A 16,307-nucleotide genomic window follows, 5' to 3' on the forward strand; every position below is an offset into this window, starting at 1 on the left:
TAACTAATCCAGGCACCACCATCCATCAACATGAGGTCACCAACCGCTGTGACGGCCGATGATCACCAACGCTACCAGTACAAACCCCTTCCAACAGGAACATCCATCAGGGTGCTCCAAATCAAGGGTGTACGAGAGGGAAAGCTCTGCATTTCTCTCGAGTTGATCGATCTTGCGGACGACCCTTTCTTCTACGCCCTATCCTATACTTGGAGCAACCCTCATGCCAATGGCGTGGACTTCACCGAGTACTTCAACACCGTCTCGGGCGAGTACACCAGCGAGTCAAAAACCGAGACTGTTTGTCACGGAAAAAGCATCTACATACAGACCAACTTGGCCGATTTTCTTCAGGAGCTCCAGAGCTCTCTCGAACAGCAAGACAGTCCCTTCCAAATACCCCGCAGCCAGGAATTCCGGATCTGGGTTGACGCTGTCTGCATCAACCAAGATGATCTCGAAGAGCGGGCTTTCCAGGTTCAGATGATGGGAGATGTGTACCGAAAAGCGGCCCGGACAATCATCTGGCTGGGTCGTGGAGATCAGTACACCACAGACGCTGTCGAGGCCATTTCAAAATTGGCAGCATGTCCCCAAGACGTCTTTGTTCAAAGCAATATTACCCCCTTTCGCCAGCAAGAACCTGATGTCTACACGGCGAGTGGTGTGCCCTACATTAGTTGGATGGAGTGGTGCAGTTTAGCCGCTTTTTTCAAAAGACAGTGGTTTTCGCGCTTGTGGATTGTCCAGGAGGTCATCCTCTCCCGAGAGCTCTTTCTGATGTGCGGCAGTCACCAGATTTGCTGGGAAGTCCTAGTGACAGCAGCACGCACCGTTGAGGCTCGCTGCAAAGTCCTGGGCTTCAGTCCCAGCACTCTCTTCATGCAAGCTCACGAAATTGCAGTTGCCTTGGAGCACAATACCGTCCAGTTGGCCCGCTGGAGAGATTTCTACTATGGCACCTCGGCACCGGAACCACAGACCAGGATCACTTTTGAGAACCTCATCTACGATACCTGGATCTTTTCAGCCACCGATCCCCGCGATAAAGTCTATGGCATGTTTGGACTTATGAAGACGGATCTCAAGGCAAAGATGGCTGTGGATTACACCAGTCCTGTCGAGCTTGTCTATGCACTGACGACCAAGCACATGATCGACCATTACTCGTCATTGCAAATCCTGTCATGTGTTCAAGACGCTTCTATCAGAAGGATCAAACCCTCCCCATCATGGACGCCCGATCTCTCACTGCCATACTTCAACATGATGTGCTCAAATGGCTTCTTCTGCGCGGCTGGGGTGGAGAACAAGACACCGCAGCTTCTGCCTTCATCGTCCTGGGATCGCCTGAAGTTGAAGGGCTGCCTATTTGACACCATCGTGGAGACGGGAAATGACAGAACGAACCACGTCAACTCCTCTGTTTTGCTTGATCCCTCTTGGTTTGAATTGTGCATGTTGCTCTCGCAACCCTATCAACATACAGGAGAGCCACGAACAGAGGTTCTTTGGAGGACCCTGTGCGCGAACCAAACTTCTGAATCTGTTGTCCCTGCTCCGAAGGACTATGGGATTCTTTTCAAAGAGTTATTGTCAGCGATGATCATGGTCAGGGCAGAGATTGAGTCAGAGGCATATGCAGAGGACCAAGCCAAGCAGGAAGCCAGAGGTGATCCTGGGCCGCCACCGGATTGCTGCACAGGCTTTATGGATGCACTGGGTAAGGCTCAAGAAAAGTGGACATTCGCCGAGTTCGACACATTGGGCCGGGAGGAAATCCTGCGTCATCTCTGCCAGAGACCGAGATTCCTGAGCTCTGATCGGCATGGCTGGTTGATTTATACTCTGACAAAACTCCAGATCTTGGCTTTGACGGAAGACAACCCAAATACACCAAACTGGGAGGAGCTGGAACAGTTCTTTTACAACCCAACTTATGTCATGAGAAGAAAGAGGGGCCATGACATTGTGCTCGTTCGACAAAACGATGAGCGGTTCTCGGCTAGTTTTCATAAGAGATATGGGAAGCACAAGTTGTTTCTGACGGAAAAGGGGTATCTTGGACTGGGGCCAGCGAGCGCCAAAGTGGGAGATGTTGTTGCGATTCTGGCTGGTGCAGAGGGGCCTTTTATTCTGCGCCATGGCCATCCGGGATGTGACATTGGAGAAGAAAACCAGGAGGAACGGAAAGAAAAAGAGGGAGAGAATGAAGTGATGAGTCTTGTGGGGCAGGCGTATGTTCATGGCATCATGAACGGTGAAGCTGTGGAGGAGGAAGGCTTTAAGCTTCGAGAAATCGAACTGGCTTGACCGACAGCCTCTCACCTCGTCGGCGGACGTCGTTTCCCGATAAAGCTCTGGCTTGATTTCATGGGGGATTGGGGGTGCTGTCAAGCGTGCGGGGTAGGACTACCTAGTGTCCCCAGATGACCATCATCTAGACTAATGGCTATTTAACAATTGCCGACAACTACCAGTTGAGAATGTGGCGGATAAAGATGAACCGCTGTGCCGGTAGGTTACGTGTCATGCTCACCAAGAATAAAAGACCTGGACCCTTCCGCAGGCTGATTCAGAACTTTCAACCTGCATACCTAAGGTACCACCCCTGAAGAGACATCGGTTTGTTTACATTGAGAGTATCCACTCAAGATGACTTCCCGGACGGATTTTGGCCAGCAAACACTAGGATCGGAGGTGGCCAAGGTGTTTGCTGACCAGATCAGAGGAAAGACTGGTACGTCCTCTTCACACCCGGCCTTATCAAGTCGAAACTCAGCCTGTCAATCAGCTGCTAACAACCACAGTGCTGATCACCGGCGTCAGTCCTAAAGGGATCGGATCTTCGACTGCTCTTAATTTTGCCTCTCAGGCCCCAGGGCTTCTCATTCTTGCATCTCGCACCCGAGCTCGCGTCGAAGAAGTAGCCTCCCAGATAAAAGAGGCATATCCATCTGTCAAACTCGAGATTGTCCTTCTCGACCTCAGTTCGCAAAAGTCCATCCGTCAAGCGGCCGCCGAAGTCTCCAGGCTCACAGACAAGTTGGACATTCTCGTCAACAACGCTGGAATCTGTGTTGTGACCCGCCAAAAGACACCGGAAGGCATCGAGCAGCAGTTTGGCACCAACCATATCGGGCCTTTTCTTTTCACCAACCTCCTTCTTCCTTTGTTGCGCAAGGCAGGCAAAACAAACCCTCCCGGGGCAACCAGAATCATCAGTCTCACCAGTGCCGGCCACAGGCTGTCTCCCATTCGGTTCTCGGATTACAACTTTGAAGGAGGAAAAGAAGTCCCGCCAGAGGAAGACCATTTCAAGCCGTTGGCCGGGGCCTTTGCAAAGTGCACTGAGGATGGCTACAACGGGATCGTCACGTACGCGCAGAGCAAGACAGCCAATATCTTGTTCACCTTCTATCTGCAAAAATACTTGCCTTCTCAGGGGATTACGGCTTATACGCTGCACCCAGGAAGTACGTCATCTTTTCTTCTTCTCACCTCAGGTTCTATGAGCAAGCTAACGAACCATGTTCAACAGGCATCTTGACCGACTTGAGCAGAGATCAAGACGAAGAGCTGGCGGCACAGTTCTACAAGGTGGCCCCGTACTGGAAATCTCCTGATGAAGGCTCATCCACCACGTTGGTTGCCGCCTTGGATCCGGCTTTGAACGGTGTGTTCTGCCTTCTTTTGTGCCGCCCCCATCTTACAGATAATAGAAACTGACAGAGGAACAGATACCAAAGGTTTATATCTGGTAGATTGCCAGTTCACAGAGCCACATCACCATGCCAAGGACCCTGTTGCTGCCGAGAGGCTATGGAGGCTGAGCGAGGAGTTGGTGGGAGAAAAGTTTGCCCTGACAGTTTGATTACTTCTTGAGACTAATAGAATCATGCATATTCTACCTACCTACCTTGCCCCAAAATCATCCGTCCCGTTGGATAATACGAATTCCTGATTCAAGACTCGGGCACCGGGCAGCAACGGTCTAGGCCCGGCAGTCAGGCACACCCAACGGACCAAATACGCCGGGCGCCATTGACACAGCCTCAATTACTTAGACCCCAGGGCCATCCGCGCGGTCGTGGCATCGGCTGAGTAGTGTGATTTGGTGTGCTGGAATTTCCAATCGTCATGCGGGTCTCATGCAGGCAAGACAGCGAAAGCTGGGAGATGGCAGGTTTGGGATTGTGGTGGGGTTGTGTCATGGTTGATTGGCTGCCATACTGTAGACTATTTGGGTGCAGCATCGCCCTGGACAAGAAGAGATGGGTGGAATCTGATTGCTGACGGGGCGGTCGTCATGAGAGGACGCGTGACGGCGTTGGAAGTATGGTTGAAGGGGGCATAGCCACCGTTTGTGTTGCCAATTTTCCATGCGCGCCGCGCGACTCTTATGACTCTAGTGGTGTATATAGGGTCTGGTGCCCTATCAAGGACGAAGCATTCGTCTGGATGTTTCTGTTTCTTTGTTTCGACGGTTTGCTGCTGATACCGACAATCTGGTCATCTAAGATTTGGAGGGCCGACAGTTCTTTATTCCACTTTATCAATATTCTTGCCCTAGTGCACTGTTCGAGAAGCATACTGCCAACTCTATCTCTAATTTATACCTGTCTCATTGTTCAAAAGTACCGCTCGGAAATCCTGCATTCGGGGACACTAGGTAGCCCCCACACGTCAAAAAGAAAAGGGGGGGGGGATTGCAAACCGAACAGGACGGAACCGCATCCGGACCCGGTTGGCACGGGATGGTGCCACAGGTAAGGCAGACCGTCTTACTCAGCTTTCCAATTTGAAAGATCTTTTTTTTTCTTTTTCTTTTTTCGCTTCACCAATCGGTTGCTCAAGCTTTTCTTTGTCTCGGGTATTTTCACCTCCTCCAACCGCGACAGAAAGATTTTGTGGGCTGGCTGTCTGGATTGTGATAAAGCTCCATTCGGGAAAGAAAGTGAGCAGATAGCAAACGGACAGAGATATGTGGGGCTGCGTACCACGATCTTTGATGAAGTTTGCTTTTTCACCCCAGCTCTGAAATTGTCGGTGCCCCCGTTGGAATAGATCATATTTTGTTCATCTGATTTCACTCTTGTCGTCATTCTTATCCAAACACATCAACCCCTGGCCAAAACCCTGCATAGAAAAATCATTGACCTCGTCCCAAATTCAGCCGCGACCATGCCCTTTTTCAAAAGATACCACTTTTCACACCACCACCACCACCACCACCATCACCACCACCACAGGTCATCACCACACGGAGATCTAGAAATGTCAGATTTTCAACACCACCCCGGCCATTCGAGGATAAACTCTGGCAAGTCATCTTCAGCCAGCAGCAACAGCGGCTACGATCTCGACGACGACGCCATCACGCCGTGTCCGCTGCTGGAGACAACAGCTAGCCATCAAACACACCACTCTCACCTCCGTGACCTTCAACCAAGCCACCACCGTCTATCACCAAATCAACACAAATATGGCAGCCTGAGTCGAACCTCGAGCCAGAAAAGGCCGGCGTCGAGGTCCGAGTCGTGGAGGAGCAGCCAGCCTCGGCCATTCCACGGATATGTTGGGGACTACGATGAGGAAGAGGAAGAGTTGGATACGGAAATCCTATGGAAGCAGATGCTGGCGGTGCAGGACAGGTTCGGGTGCTATAATTCAGCGAGAATGAGGGCGGCTCTGGAAGGGGGCGATACCTCGATTCGTGAGTTGCTGTTGGAGTCGAGATAGATTCAGAAACTACTGACACACTGAACAAATAGCATCGAAAGTATGCCTTGATCTCATCAACGACAGCATAGGTGAGATGCCCGAGGACGCAAGGCAGAGGATCGAGTTATTCCTCGAGAGGGAAGGCAGCGGCGCAATGATGAGAAGAGGGAAGTGGAAGAAGTTTTGGCACAGGGTTATTTATGTCTGAGTTCTTCATTGTCAAATAGACCAAATCATGGAAATACACCAATCTGACCACCGCCAAGAGCAATGGAAAGTAATACGATCCTCAACGCTCCATCTCCCCCATCTCCAGACGAGGCTTACTCCTCCTCCTCTTCGCCCCACTGACAGACTTGACAGCCACCTCATAATTCTCTCCACCGTGCCCAACAGCATGAACAACCACCTCCTCCCCAAACGGCCACCCCGACCCCTTCCCCCACCTCCTCTCGTCAATCTCGCTCTCCTCATCCCCCGTCTCCCGCTCGTCATACTGCGCAAACATGCCCCGGTCCCTCTCCCCGCGCAGCAAGCTCTTGGCCTTTTCAAACGCCTCCTTCCGGGGCACACAGCAACCCGCCAGCTCGGTCCGCTGAAACGCGTTGCTGTTCTTGTCCCCTTTGGCATGTTTGAAATCCCGTTTTGTCTGCAAGATGTAATGCAAATCGTCATGTCCACAACAGGTATCCGTCTCGTGCTGCGGGACCGTCGGGCCGGCGCCCTCTTTCCCTTCTCCGGGGTGGGAGTGATGAGGCAGCTTGTCCTCGTTGGGCTTGGTCACGACGCCGACGAGGAATTCCTGTCCCGAGGGGGACAGGGCGTACACCTGAATGTTGTCGCCGTAGGGCCATTCCTGATACGGATGGAGGCTCGACTGGGTGACAAACTTGGTGAAATCCGAAGGCGAGTAGTTGAGCGACTCTTTCAGGGCCACCTGGGCCCAGGCTTTTGCGGAGTCCAGATCGGTGTGGGTTCCCAGGACATAAGGGGTGCGGGTGGCTCCAGAGGTCGACTCGTGGTGTTCGGTGATTGTCAGTGTCGTGTGATAAAGGTTTTCTGGCGCGCTTTGCGTAATGCCAGAGGGAGGAGCGTCTGTGTTGGCTGATGGCTCCTCTGGTGCTGCTATTGGCGTATTCTCCTGGGGCGACAAATGCTGTTCGGCTTGGGCAGCCATGGTTTCCTTGGGCTCTGGATGAGCAACAGAATCCGTTTCAAATCATCCACATCAAAATGAGCAACTCGAACTTTCAACACATGTCTGAACAGGTTCAAGAGAGGCACTACAAGTATCTGATGTAATCGGTATTGTCCGAGCTTCTTGCGGTTGGAACATGGAGATGCATCCCGGTACATGACGCCAGTCTTGCGAAGGGTCATGTCTGTGCATCCTATGATAAGAACCCTCTCTAACTGCCTTGATTCTGTCAGTTTCTTCACGTCGGGTCCACACCTGGGGGTGGTCATCATCACACCTGCAATCAAGCGGCACCTCCAGGGTTAAAGTTGATCAACTAGTTGATGTATGGTAGCTGCCGAAAACGTAACCTATGACCCATGCTACCTCATAATTCCGAGTAAAATAACCCCATAGGTTTGCTGCTAATCATGATACGTCATGGCAGAGGAGGCTTCCCATGTCCTCTTGCCCTCAAATTTGGTATGCGCCTTTGCCAAGGAGTAAGTGAATTCGTGGCTAGACTTCGTCCCAACGATAACAAGCCTTTCTCCCTGCCAGTTCGAACCGCAAAATGCCCGAGAACAAAAAAAAATGTCGGAACTACAAGAAATGCTCAAGCAGCTGATTCCTTGTGTTCTCCAGAGACACCCATCTTTTCCTCCGACGACAACATTTCGTTGCGCTCCTGTCTGAGGGCAAGATTGCGCGTATTTTTGGTCTTCCAAGCGGGAGTCCCAATATACTTGATGGCTGTTCAACGAAACAAAATGGTTAGCAGGAATCGAAGAGAAACAGGAAGGCATAAAACGTACCGCCAGGCTTGGTATCATCAAACATCTCCTCAATCTCCTCAAGCGGCTTGTTGGCGGTTTCCGGGAACATGAAAAATACATGCAGGAACATGGCTGCGCAGAATGTCGCAAAAATAACATAGACCCTCCAGGTAATGTTGGCAAAGGCCGCAGGAACAAAGTAGGCCAGGGCAAAGTTGAAGGCCCAATTTGCCGATGTGCACAGGGCAACCGCTTTTCCACGAAGACGAAGGGGGAACAGCTCGGGAGGGTAGGTCCAGGAGACAGGACCCCAGGTGGGCGCAAATGAGGCGACAAACAGGTAAGTCGCGGCGATGATAGCCTTGGCGGGCGGTCCCTCCACCGCCATCGACTCTGCCGTCGAGATGAACTCTCCGGGGTAGGGCGCGCGGCCGTAGACGGCAAAGAGGCCTGCGTTGATACACAGCCAGAAACACATCAGGAATGCGCCCACAAGGAGAGTCGGTCGGCGACCCCAGCGATCCATCCAGAGGAGGGCGGGAACGGTCATCACGACATTGATGACAAACTGAATGCCGCTCGGGAGAAGGACGGCGTTGGTACCAGGCTCGGACAGGCCTGCCATGGTGAAAACATAGGTAATGTAGTACATCATGACATTCATGCCCGTCAACTGCGACCAAATTTGCGTAAAGACGCCGACCTGGGTTCGGTTAATCATGCCGGGAGTGAAGAGCTCAAAGTAGCTGACATCAGCATTGGCGCGCTCAAACTCCACCACCTCGCGAATCTCCGAAAGCTCCCTTATGACCCATGGAGAGTTGGGATCTCCCTTTCCGTGGATCAGCGTCAGCACTTCCACGGCTTGCTCCCAACGATCCTTCTTGGCGAGCCAGCGAGGGGACTCCGGAAGAAAGACCAGTCCCAGGAACAGGAGGACGGCGGGAACAGCTTGAAGACCCCAAGGAAGACGGAAGGCGGCGGTGCCCGGGATGAAGGAGCTGCCGTAGCAGATGAAGAACATGATGAGTATGCCCCAGGTGATAGCCCATTGTTGGAAACCGATGAGACGACCGCGCTTCGAAGGAGGGGAGATTTCAGAGATGTACACAGGAACTTGGGCAGAGCATATTCCGACCGAGAACCCGTTGATGACGCGACCAATGGCCAACATGGGAATGTTGACCGAAGCGCATACAACCACTGAACCAATAATCCTGGACGATGCAGGTCAGTCCATAGCTCCACCACGGCAACACCAAAGTCCAAGAAGAGTTGCGACCTACCAGATAATGGCGCCAAGCTGAATCGAAGTCTTGCGCCCAAAAGCATCCGAGACAATGCCAGACACGAGAGCGCCGAGCCAAGAGCCGCCGGGCATGGCAGCAGTGATACCACCCTGAACGTCGTCAGTGGGTCCGAGACAGAGGCCATTCTCATCATGGCCCCTTTGGTTGAACTGGCAGAGATAGGGTTGGGTCGAGATGATAGCCGACATGGACGAAATATCAAAGCCAAACAAGGCTCCGCCTGTGATGATTCCACCGTTAGACAAGCTATCCGAACGAGAAGAATGGCCCAAGAGAAAAGGGCTCAGACGTACCGATCACCGCCACGGCGGCGATGAAGTATATGTTGCCGATCTTCCACATCTTATGATCTTGCCTCCAGATGCCGCAGAATCAAGAGAAGGAGAATATGTGATCGGTTAGGGGAGGGTGAAGTTCTTAGGTCCGGAAGGCAGTACGGCTAGAGGTTCTAGGTTGCTGGCCAAAGGAAAAGGAAAAGAGTTGTGATGATGGAGTCGGAAAGGTCAGAGACCGGGCCTGCAGAGTGGAAGGAGACCACAGGAACCCAATGGTGGGGTACTGGGGCAAACAGGTGTGTGAATCAACTGGGGAAGCATTGAATGCGTGACGCGTGTGGGGGAGGGGGGGCGTGTTGTTGGTAAAGACAGGAAGAGATCGCTCCTTCCTCTTTGTGACTGACAATGTGCCCACTTAAAAGCAAGCAGATCTGGGTGAGCTCGTGAGGCGAGTGACGATGTTTTGCATGCCTTGGACAGGTCACTGGGTCAGACTGAAGCTCGGATTGGGGCTGGCCGCTAACAGACACCACGATATATACCTACCTGGAGCTAGCCTGTCTGAGAAAACTACAGGGTCATGGGGCAGTTTAAGAGGAAGTCAGCTCCAGTGCCCTCGACCAGCTTTCTTTCGGCCGGTCTCCTAAGCTCATTTCCCCGAGATTGCAGCCTCTATCGAGAGGCCAAGTCAGGCGGTGAAGACGGAAAACGAGGCTCAGTTGCTCCGAGAACATGCCGTGTAAATCGGTAGCCCATTCCGGCAGGAAGGAGTGATTTGATTGGCTGTCCTACAATGTCAGCTTTCTTTGTCCAGGTCACCCAGCCTTCTGTGGTGCAGTCACGGCAGTATAGAGTCTTTTGCAGGTTCCAATCACCCATGCTGCATTATCACCATGTCTCGCTCGGCCGAATACCGTGGCGGCTCTTCTTCAAACCTTATCCGACGGGCTGGAAAGAAAGAATCGTTTCCCCCGTCTTCCCCGCAAACAATCCCCGGACCCGACCTACCTTAACCTATCCAAGTTGAGTTGTCCATAGCGTCAGCAGGTTTTGTGAGTGGCTCTCAGGTAGGAGAGGCAAGATCGACCCCGTACCCGAGTTTCTCTTGACTTGGACGCCTTGTAGTCGGTGTAAGCATCAGCCATGGTCTGCGGTGCACAGGGGGGGTGGTACCAAGGTGCCTCAGCATGAACGGGGTTTCGGGCGATAAATGCAATGAATAGCTTGTACACTGTACATCGTTGCGTTCTTTGATGTCAAGAGGTCATGATGGCGGACAATCAACAATTCATGGTCCAAGATAATTTGAAGTGGACATGGGCCCGGATGCGGCAACAAACTCCATGCATTTGTGACAGCTTTCAATGCTGTAAACAATGCAATTCAGACAGATACGTGGTGGGTGGTGACTCTGAACCATGACGTCACAGAGAAAGGAGCGGGATTGTTGACAAGAAGGGACGGCCCGGAGCCTACCTAGCTTGAGAATTACGAGTTAATTGTCGGATGAGGCTTTTAACGATCGAAATCACCGACGGACCTTCGGCTTCGATGGTCATGTTATCAATGGGATATTAAGTGTGTCAGCCTGACAGTGCCAGACTGCATTCGCATCTCTGAGAGTATTTAACGTGTCCAAAAGCCGAGGAAAACCGTGCACCTTTGCATTTTTCACGTGTTTTCTTTCTCAGCCTGTCATGAGGGCTTTCACGGTATGTGCCGGTGTTTCTTTTGCATCCGATGTCATATGATGCTGTAAACACAATGCAATACCTGTCTCGTACTGGTAGCCAAGGGAGAGCCATAATCTGTTCAGGATGGAGAATGATAAGGGAGGGCAAGGAAAAAGACGGTGAGTTGACTACCTGGATACCACATGATCCGCGGATTGTCTGTTCAATATACCTATCAGCCTCAATTTGAGTATCTTAACAACTTTGTTCAGTTTGTGACACAGGTAGGCTTTGTTTGTCACTCCATGTCATATCGCACTGATGTTTTGTTTTAAAAATGGGAAAGGGAAAAAACCCTGCATCGCCAAAAGTTCCTTCGTTGTTCTCAGTTGTTTTATCAGTGGGTGCTTGCTGTTACATACGTGATGGCTGGAAACCAGGGGAATATTTGCCGCATGCATGGTGTTGTGCATGTTGCCTTAATTAAGGGGCCCAAGGGGACGTAATAGCTAACCCTAACCCCTTCTACCTTAAAGTGCTGCCAGGAGCAACCAAGTGCCAAGCACTGTGAGAACCCTGGTGGCTGCTGGCTGCTGGATGAGGTCAGCTGTTTTCGCATTTCCCAGCGCGTCAATCCAGGCTTGGCGCTCTCAGCACCGCAACCTTGAACCTGAATGCAGCGCCTCTCTGGCAGAGCTCTCCACGTGCCCGTGTCGTTGTTGTTTTGGGTATCGCAAATATATCGAGTGAATCACTTCTCCGCCAGCGTCGCTTTATCTACCATGTCTCCGTCAAAATCGTCCTTTAAGCGTTCAGCCGACAACCGATCCATATCTCCACCTCCGCCGAAGCGCAAAGCCCAAACTGCCATCTCGAGTATGTGCCCATGCTCGCGCTCGTCTTATTCTTGCCCCAGTCACTAAGAAGATACATTGTATAGAAAGTGCCGTAGCCAGCTTCTTCACGCCCGCCTCTCAGAAGCCGAAAGAGCCTACTGTCTGGTCAGAACGAAGTCCCGACGACAACTCTCCTGCCACCTTACTCGTTGCCAAGTACGACAAGACCGAGCCCGACGCCCCGGCCATCAAAAGGAAGAAGATCGCTGCCTTTGACCTCGACTCAACCCTTATAGCAACAGCTTCAGGCAAGAAGCACGCCGGCGACTCTGCAGACTGGAAATGGTGGCACGAGTCGGTCCCCGCCCGCCTGCGGCAGCTCTACCAAGACGAAGGCTACCAAGTGGTCATCTTCACCAACCAAGGCGGCCTAGCCCTCCATCCCGACCCCAAGACTAAAGCCCCCGTCAAGTTCACCAAGAACCGCGTCGCCGGCTTCAAAGCAAAATGCAATGCTGTCCTGGGACAGCTCGGGATACCTGTCACATTATACGCCGCGACAGGCAAGGACATATTTCGAAAGCCTCGGCCGGGCATGTGGGAGGAGCTTAAGAAAGATTACAGCCTCCCAGAGGAGGAGATAGATCGGGAGAACAGCATTTTTGTCGGTGACGCGGGCGGTAGGACAGCAGAGCTCAAAGGGCAGGCCAAGGACTTTAGCTGTTCGGACAGGAACTTGGCGAGTAATATCGGGATCAAGTACCTCACGCCAGAAGAATACTTTTTGGGGGAGAAGTCAAGGGAGTTTAAGCGGGATTTCGACCTGGAGCATTTCCCGTTGCCCGAGGAGGAGGAAGAGACACCAAGATTTGAGAAGAAGCACGAGAAGGAGATGGTCCTCTTCGTTGGCCCTCCTGGTGCAGGCAAAAGCACCTTTTTCTGGAAGGAGCTCAAGCCATTAGGTTACGAGAGGGTTAACCAGGATTTGCTAAAGAGCAAGGACAAGTGTTTCAAGACTGCTACGGAGTGGCTCAAGGAAGGGGAGTCGGTTGTCATCGGTATGTATACCCTGCCGCCCCCCCCCCCCCCCCCCGGCTTTACCCCCTGGAGCATGATAATGTTGACCTGACAATAGACAACACGAATGCAGACCCCGATACACGCGCCCAGTGGGTTGACTTGGCCAAAAAGCACAAGGTACCCATCCGGTGCGTGTGGTTCAAGACACCCCTCCATTTGTGCGAGCACAACAGCGCGGTCAGGGCGCTCAACAAGAGTCTGAACCCTGAAGATCGACAGCTACTCCCGCAGCTTGCGTTCAACGGCTTCAAGTCAAGGTTCAGGGAGCCCAAGGACAAGGAGGGTTTCGACGACATCACGGAGGTGGAGTTCAAGTTTAAGGGGTCCAAGGAAGAGTACGCCATCTGGGGCAAGTATTGGGTGTAAGTGCGGTGAGTGAAGATACGATTTCACAGGATTGTCAGCAAATGGTTTGTCATGATATGATCTTTTTCCCTGCCCCATCGGGGCTTTGGGTGAAATTTCCCTTTTCATACCCCTTGGCCCTTCGATCAGGTAGCCAACATTGCTATGCATGAGAATCACGTAAGCCCATCCCGCCAATGCTACCCGAAATGATCAAATCCTGGTGACTACCTTTCCTCAACCCAAACGCCTATTTTTTATGCAGCCGCAGTCCCAGTTCCTTCCTAATAAAAGCACCAAACAGAAACTCCAAGCAGAAAACAAGCGTTACATACATCTACTTGCCTACTCTCTTCCTGGCTTTCTTGGAGGGCCTGCTGACGGTGCCGTTATTACCACCAGTCTGGCTTTCGGCCAACCGAGCCAGTTCCTCACGGGCATCTCCGTTGTTAACAGACATCTGCCTCTTGAGGCTTGATCCTCCGACCCTCGTCACCTTTTTCCCTCTCCCATTCGCGGCCCTTCTAGTGCCATCACGATGAAGGATTTGGTGAATTCTTGTCTTGGCCGCCGAGGCTGCCAACCGCTCTGTCGGGGGATCGGGCGCGACCTGCACTTGTTGATCATTTATCGTCCAGTGCGAGCCTATTGCCTGGTGATGGTGAGCTGGCCGACCATGAACCGGAGCGGTAGACACATGTGTCACGGGGCGAGATGTCGTCCACGAGGGGCCGTTGCCAGCTTGAGGTGTCACTGATGAGACATGTGACGATCTCGAGTGAAGAAGACCCTGGAGGGGTGGCCTGATGTGATGACTCGGAGCTGGCCGTGACTGGTATTGGGCCGGGCGTGAGAAGGGCTCCACGTGATCCGCGTGCTTTTGATGAAATTCCTCGAGGATTGCGGCGCCCATCGCACTCATGGGCTTCCTCTTCTTGCTCGGACTTGGAGGGGGACATTGCCAGGGGAAACATTTGGCCGCCGTCACTTGATCCTGTTGCAGGACTTGATTGAGGACTTGGGTGGCGCGGCGCGACTGTCTGATGTTGACGCTATTGGGAGCCTTGAAGGGCCCTTCCTGACGATGGTAGGCGTGGTCGGGCATTTCTGGGAAGGTTCGTCTTTGATGCGGATCCGACTGGCCAGCCCTTTCGAAATTGCCGACGCGTTTTTATCGACGGGAGCAAGTGAGGGCTTATCCAGTTGTGAATTCCAAGGTCGGAGTGGGGACTATCTTGTGGTCGTGAGAGAAGATGCTCTGGTAGTCCCTGGTGATATCAGCGATACAGTTGATAAAAAAGATGGGTTGCTCACTTACTGTTGCTGTCGAACAGTCAGTCAAACCGATATCCCGACTCTATTTGTCACTCTCTCATGGGGACAATGAAGCCTCATAATACGCCATTATTGGTGACTACATGCTTGGTGTAGTCGGTATTGTTTTTTGGTGGCCGCTTTGGGTAGGCAGCTGGTACCAAGTATTGTTGGAATACCTGAGCCAATGGAAGCATTGTCGGTTGCCTTGGAAGTTGGGGGTCAGGGCAGGTGTGACGGCAAGACCGCTGGTGGCTCATGCTCTACAAAGCAGCATGAGCTTTCGAAAAGTTTGACTCGAAGGCGAATTGGGCCCTCCATCATTGCGGCGGTGCCCCGGAGTGTTGGGCTCCAGGGTTGTTTCATCGGATGTCAGAAGCCGGGGTGGCAAGCACGTACCGCTTCGTGACCTCTGGAATATTATATGCCGGATAGCCAGTTGTACAAGCTGACTTGTCATGGCGGGCAAGCACATTGCACTCTTGACAAAAGCAGGGAGCCGTGGAGCCGCCGGGAACCGCAAATTCGGTGAGGTTGGCGGTCAACGGAAAGCTCAGCTCGGGCCGCTATCATGGTGCCAAAGTTCGGATGGACCGCGGCCGGAGACTGGAGACCGAAGAACAATTCCATCTTGCTTGGACTTCTGCAAGGTAACCTTTGAAAAGGTGGTATTGATATTGCACTCTTGATGATCAGTGTCTCGGGCCGGCCCGCCAGGTGAGAGCACGTTGGTATGGATCATGGATACGCTCGCCAACATCAAAGCGGCCTGAGAGGCTGAGTACAGAGTCCAGAGTCCAGGCATCGATAGCAACCATCTCACCTATCCCATCCCACCACCACCACCACCACCACCACCAGCAGCCTGGCTACCATTGCAATCTGATCATCTTGATACTGCGAGACCACAGAACCGGACATCGCCGCCTTGCGGTGTGCATATCAATGATTATCTGCAATGCTATCTCGACATGGCTCGCGAATGCACCCGCTGGTAAGCTGCTATCACCTTCTTGTTGGAAACCCCAGTTCCAACACGGCGGTATTGTCAATGGCACACTCCAGGATCGATAAGCGAGAGCTAGGACACTGACATGTGGTTGTCCCCACACACCTAGTGTACTGGAGCAGGTGGGCGTCTTGTTGGATATCTCTGAAGCTCCCACACTTTCATTTATCTCGCAGAATCTCACAGCTCGCCGATCACAGCAGAGTCAGGGTCTGGCCGGACATGTGATCCGATTTCGCATGATGCTTCCTGATTATCCCCTTCAGGTTTCCCCAGATCTTGTATCTCGCATGAGACGAACTGGAGGGAAAAAGGCCTGGGATTTGGGTAGTAAAGCCCTCCGTATTGTTTTCGTGTGTACGTAGTGTAAAAGTCATTGGAAAGTGAACAAGATGAAAACGATTGGATCGGGAGTCTCCATGGCACGAGACCCAATGCGGGAAGTGGCTTGAACCCTGGTGGCCCGGCACTTGCGGGGTACATGGGTTCGGCCGCCGTTGGCCTCTTGGGCGCTCGGCTTATCGCTAGCAGGGAAGCCCAGTGCAGGCTTCTAGAAACGGAAGGTGGAATTTGCCGTCACCGACCACACTGCCAATTTTTCAGCTCCAGGTCCCGTTCCCCCCAGGACACAGCAGAATCGACAATCTCAACGACAGCTTTTCCCTCAGGTTTCCGTCTAATAACCCTCACTGAATAATATCACGAGCAGTGTGTTATTTTTGTTATCTGCTCTTGGACTGAGATCTGTGCCGCCCTCCACTTGACGTCAACCGCGGACCAGGTAAAGC

The 16,307-nt window shown here is 52.5% G+C and overlaps 7 protein-coding genes across 7 annotated transcripts; 4 read left to right on the forward strand and 3 right to left on the reverse strand.

Annotated features, from left to right (window-relative positions):
- Nucleotides 1-30: 30 nt before the first annotated feature.
- PODANS_5_2540 (uncharacterized protein) lies at nt 31-2,313 on the forward strand (the record flags this gene model as incomplete). The annotated part of the gene is made up of 1 exon (XM_001904031.1): nt 31-2,313. The coding sequence occupies one exon, from the start codon at nt 31-33 to the stop codon at nt 2,311-2,313; it is 2,283 nt and encodes a 760-aa protein (XP_001904066.1).
- A 173-nt stretch (nt 2,314-2,486) lies between these two features.
- Nucleotides 2,487-3,874, forward strand: PODANS_5_2530 (uncharacterized protein; the record flags this gene model as incomplete). The annotated part of the gene is made up of 4 exons (XM_001904032.1): nt 2,487-2,602; nt 2,830-3,476; nt 3,542-3,676; nt 3,741-3,874. The coding sequence occupies 4 exons, from the start codon at nt 2,487-2,489 to the stop codon at nt 3,872-3,874; spliced, it is 1,032 nt and encodes a 343-aa protein (XP_001904067.1).
- Nucleotides 3,875-5,184: 1,310 nt separating this feature from the next.
- On the forward strand, nt 5,185-5,932 carry PODANS_5_2520 (uncharacterized protein; the record flags this gene model as incomplete). Its single annotated transcript, XM_001904033.1, has 2 exons — nt 5,185-5,716; nt 5,775-5,932. The coding sequence occupies 2 exons, from the start codon at nt 5,185-5,187 to the stop codon at nt 5,930-5,932; spliced, it is 690 nt and encodes a 229-aa protein (XP_001904068.1).
- Nucleotides 5,933-6,013: 81 nt separating this feature from the next.
- PODANS_5_2510 (uncharacterized protein) lies at nt 6,014-6,901 on the reverse strand (the record flags this gene model as incomplete). Its single annotated transcript, XM_001904034.1, has 1 exon — nt 6,014-6,901. One exon carries the CDS (start codon nt 6,899-6,901, stop codon nt 6,014-6,016), a length of 888 nt encoding a protein of 295 aa, XP_001904069.1.
- A 616-nt stretch (nt 6,902-7,517) lies between these two features.
- PODANS_5_2500 (uncharacterized protein) lies at nt 7,518-9,175 on the reverse strand (the record flags this gene model as incomplete). The annotated part of the gene is made up of 3 exons (XM_001904035.1): nt 7,518-7,654; nt 7,717-8,894; nt 8,964-9,175. 3 exons carry the CDS (start codon nt 9,173-9,175, stop codon nt 7,518-7,520), a joined length of 1,527 nt encoding a protein of 508 aa, XP_001904070.1.
- A 2,542-nt stretch (nt 9,176-11,717) lies between these two features.
- Nucleotides 11,718-13,217, forward strand: PODANS_5_2490 (uncharacterized protein; the record flags this gene model as incomplete). Its single annotated transcript, XM_001904036.1, has 3 exons — nt 11,718-11,811; nt 11,876-12,829; nt 12,907-13,217. The coding sequence occupies 3 exons, from the start codon at nt 11,718-11,720 to the stop codon at nt 13,215-13,217; spliced, it is 1,359 nt and encodes a 452-aa protein (XP_001904071.1).
- Nucleotides 13,218-13,533: 316 nt separating this feature from the next.
- Nucleotides 13,534-14,301, reverse strand: PODANS_5_2488 (uncharacterized protein; the record flags this gene model as incomplete). The annotated part of the gene is made up of 1 exon (XM_001904037.1): nt 13,534-14,301. The coding sequence occupies one exon, from the start codon at nt 14,299-14,301 to the stop codon at nt 13,534-13,536; it is 768 nt and encodes a 255-aa protein (XP_001904072.1).
- Between the last annotated feature and the right edge of the window lie 2,006 nt (nt 14,302-16,307).

This window comes from Podospora anserina, chromosome 5 (genome assembly GCF_000226545.1).
Source record: "Podospora anserina S mat+ genomic DNA chromosome 5, supercontig 1".
Taxonomy (NCBI): Eukaryota; Fungi; Ascomycota; class Sordariomycetes; order Sordariales; family Podosporaceae; genus Podospora; species Podospora anserina.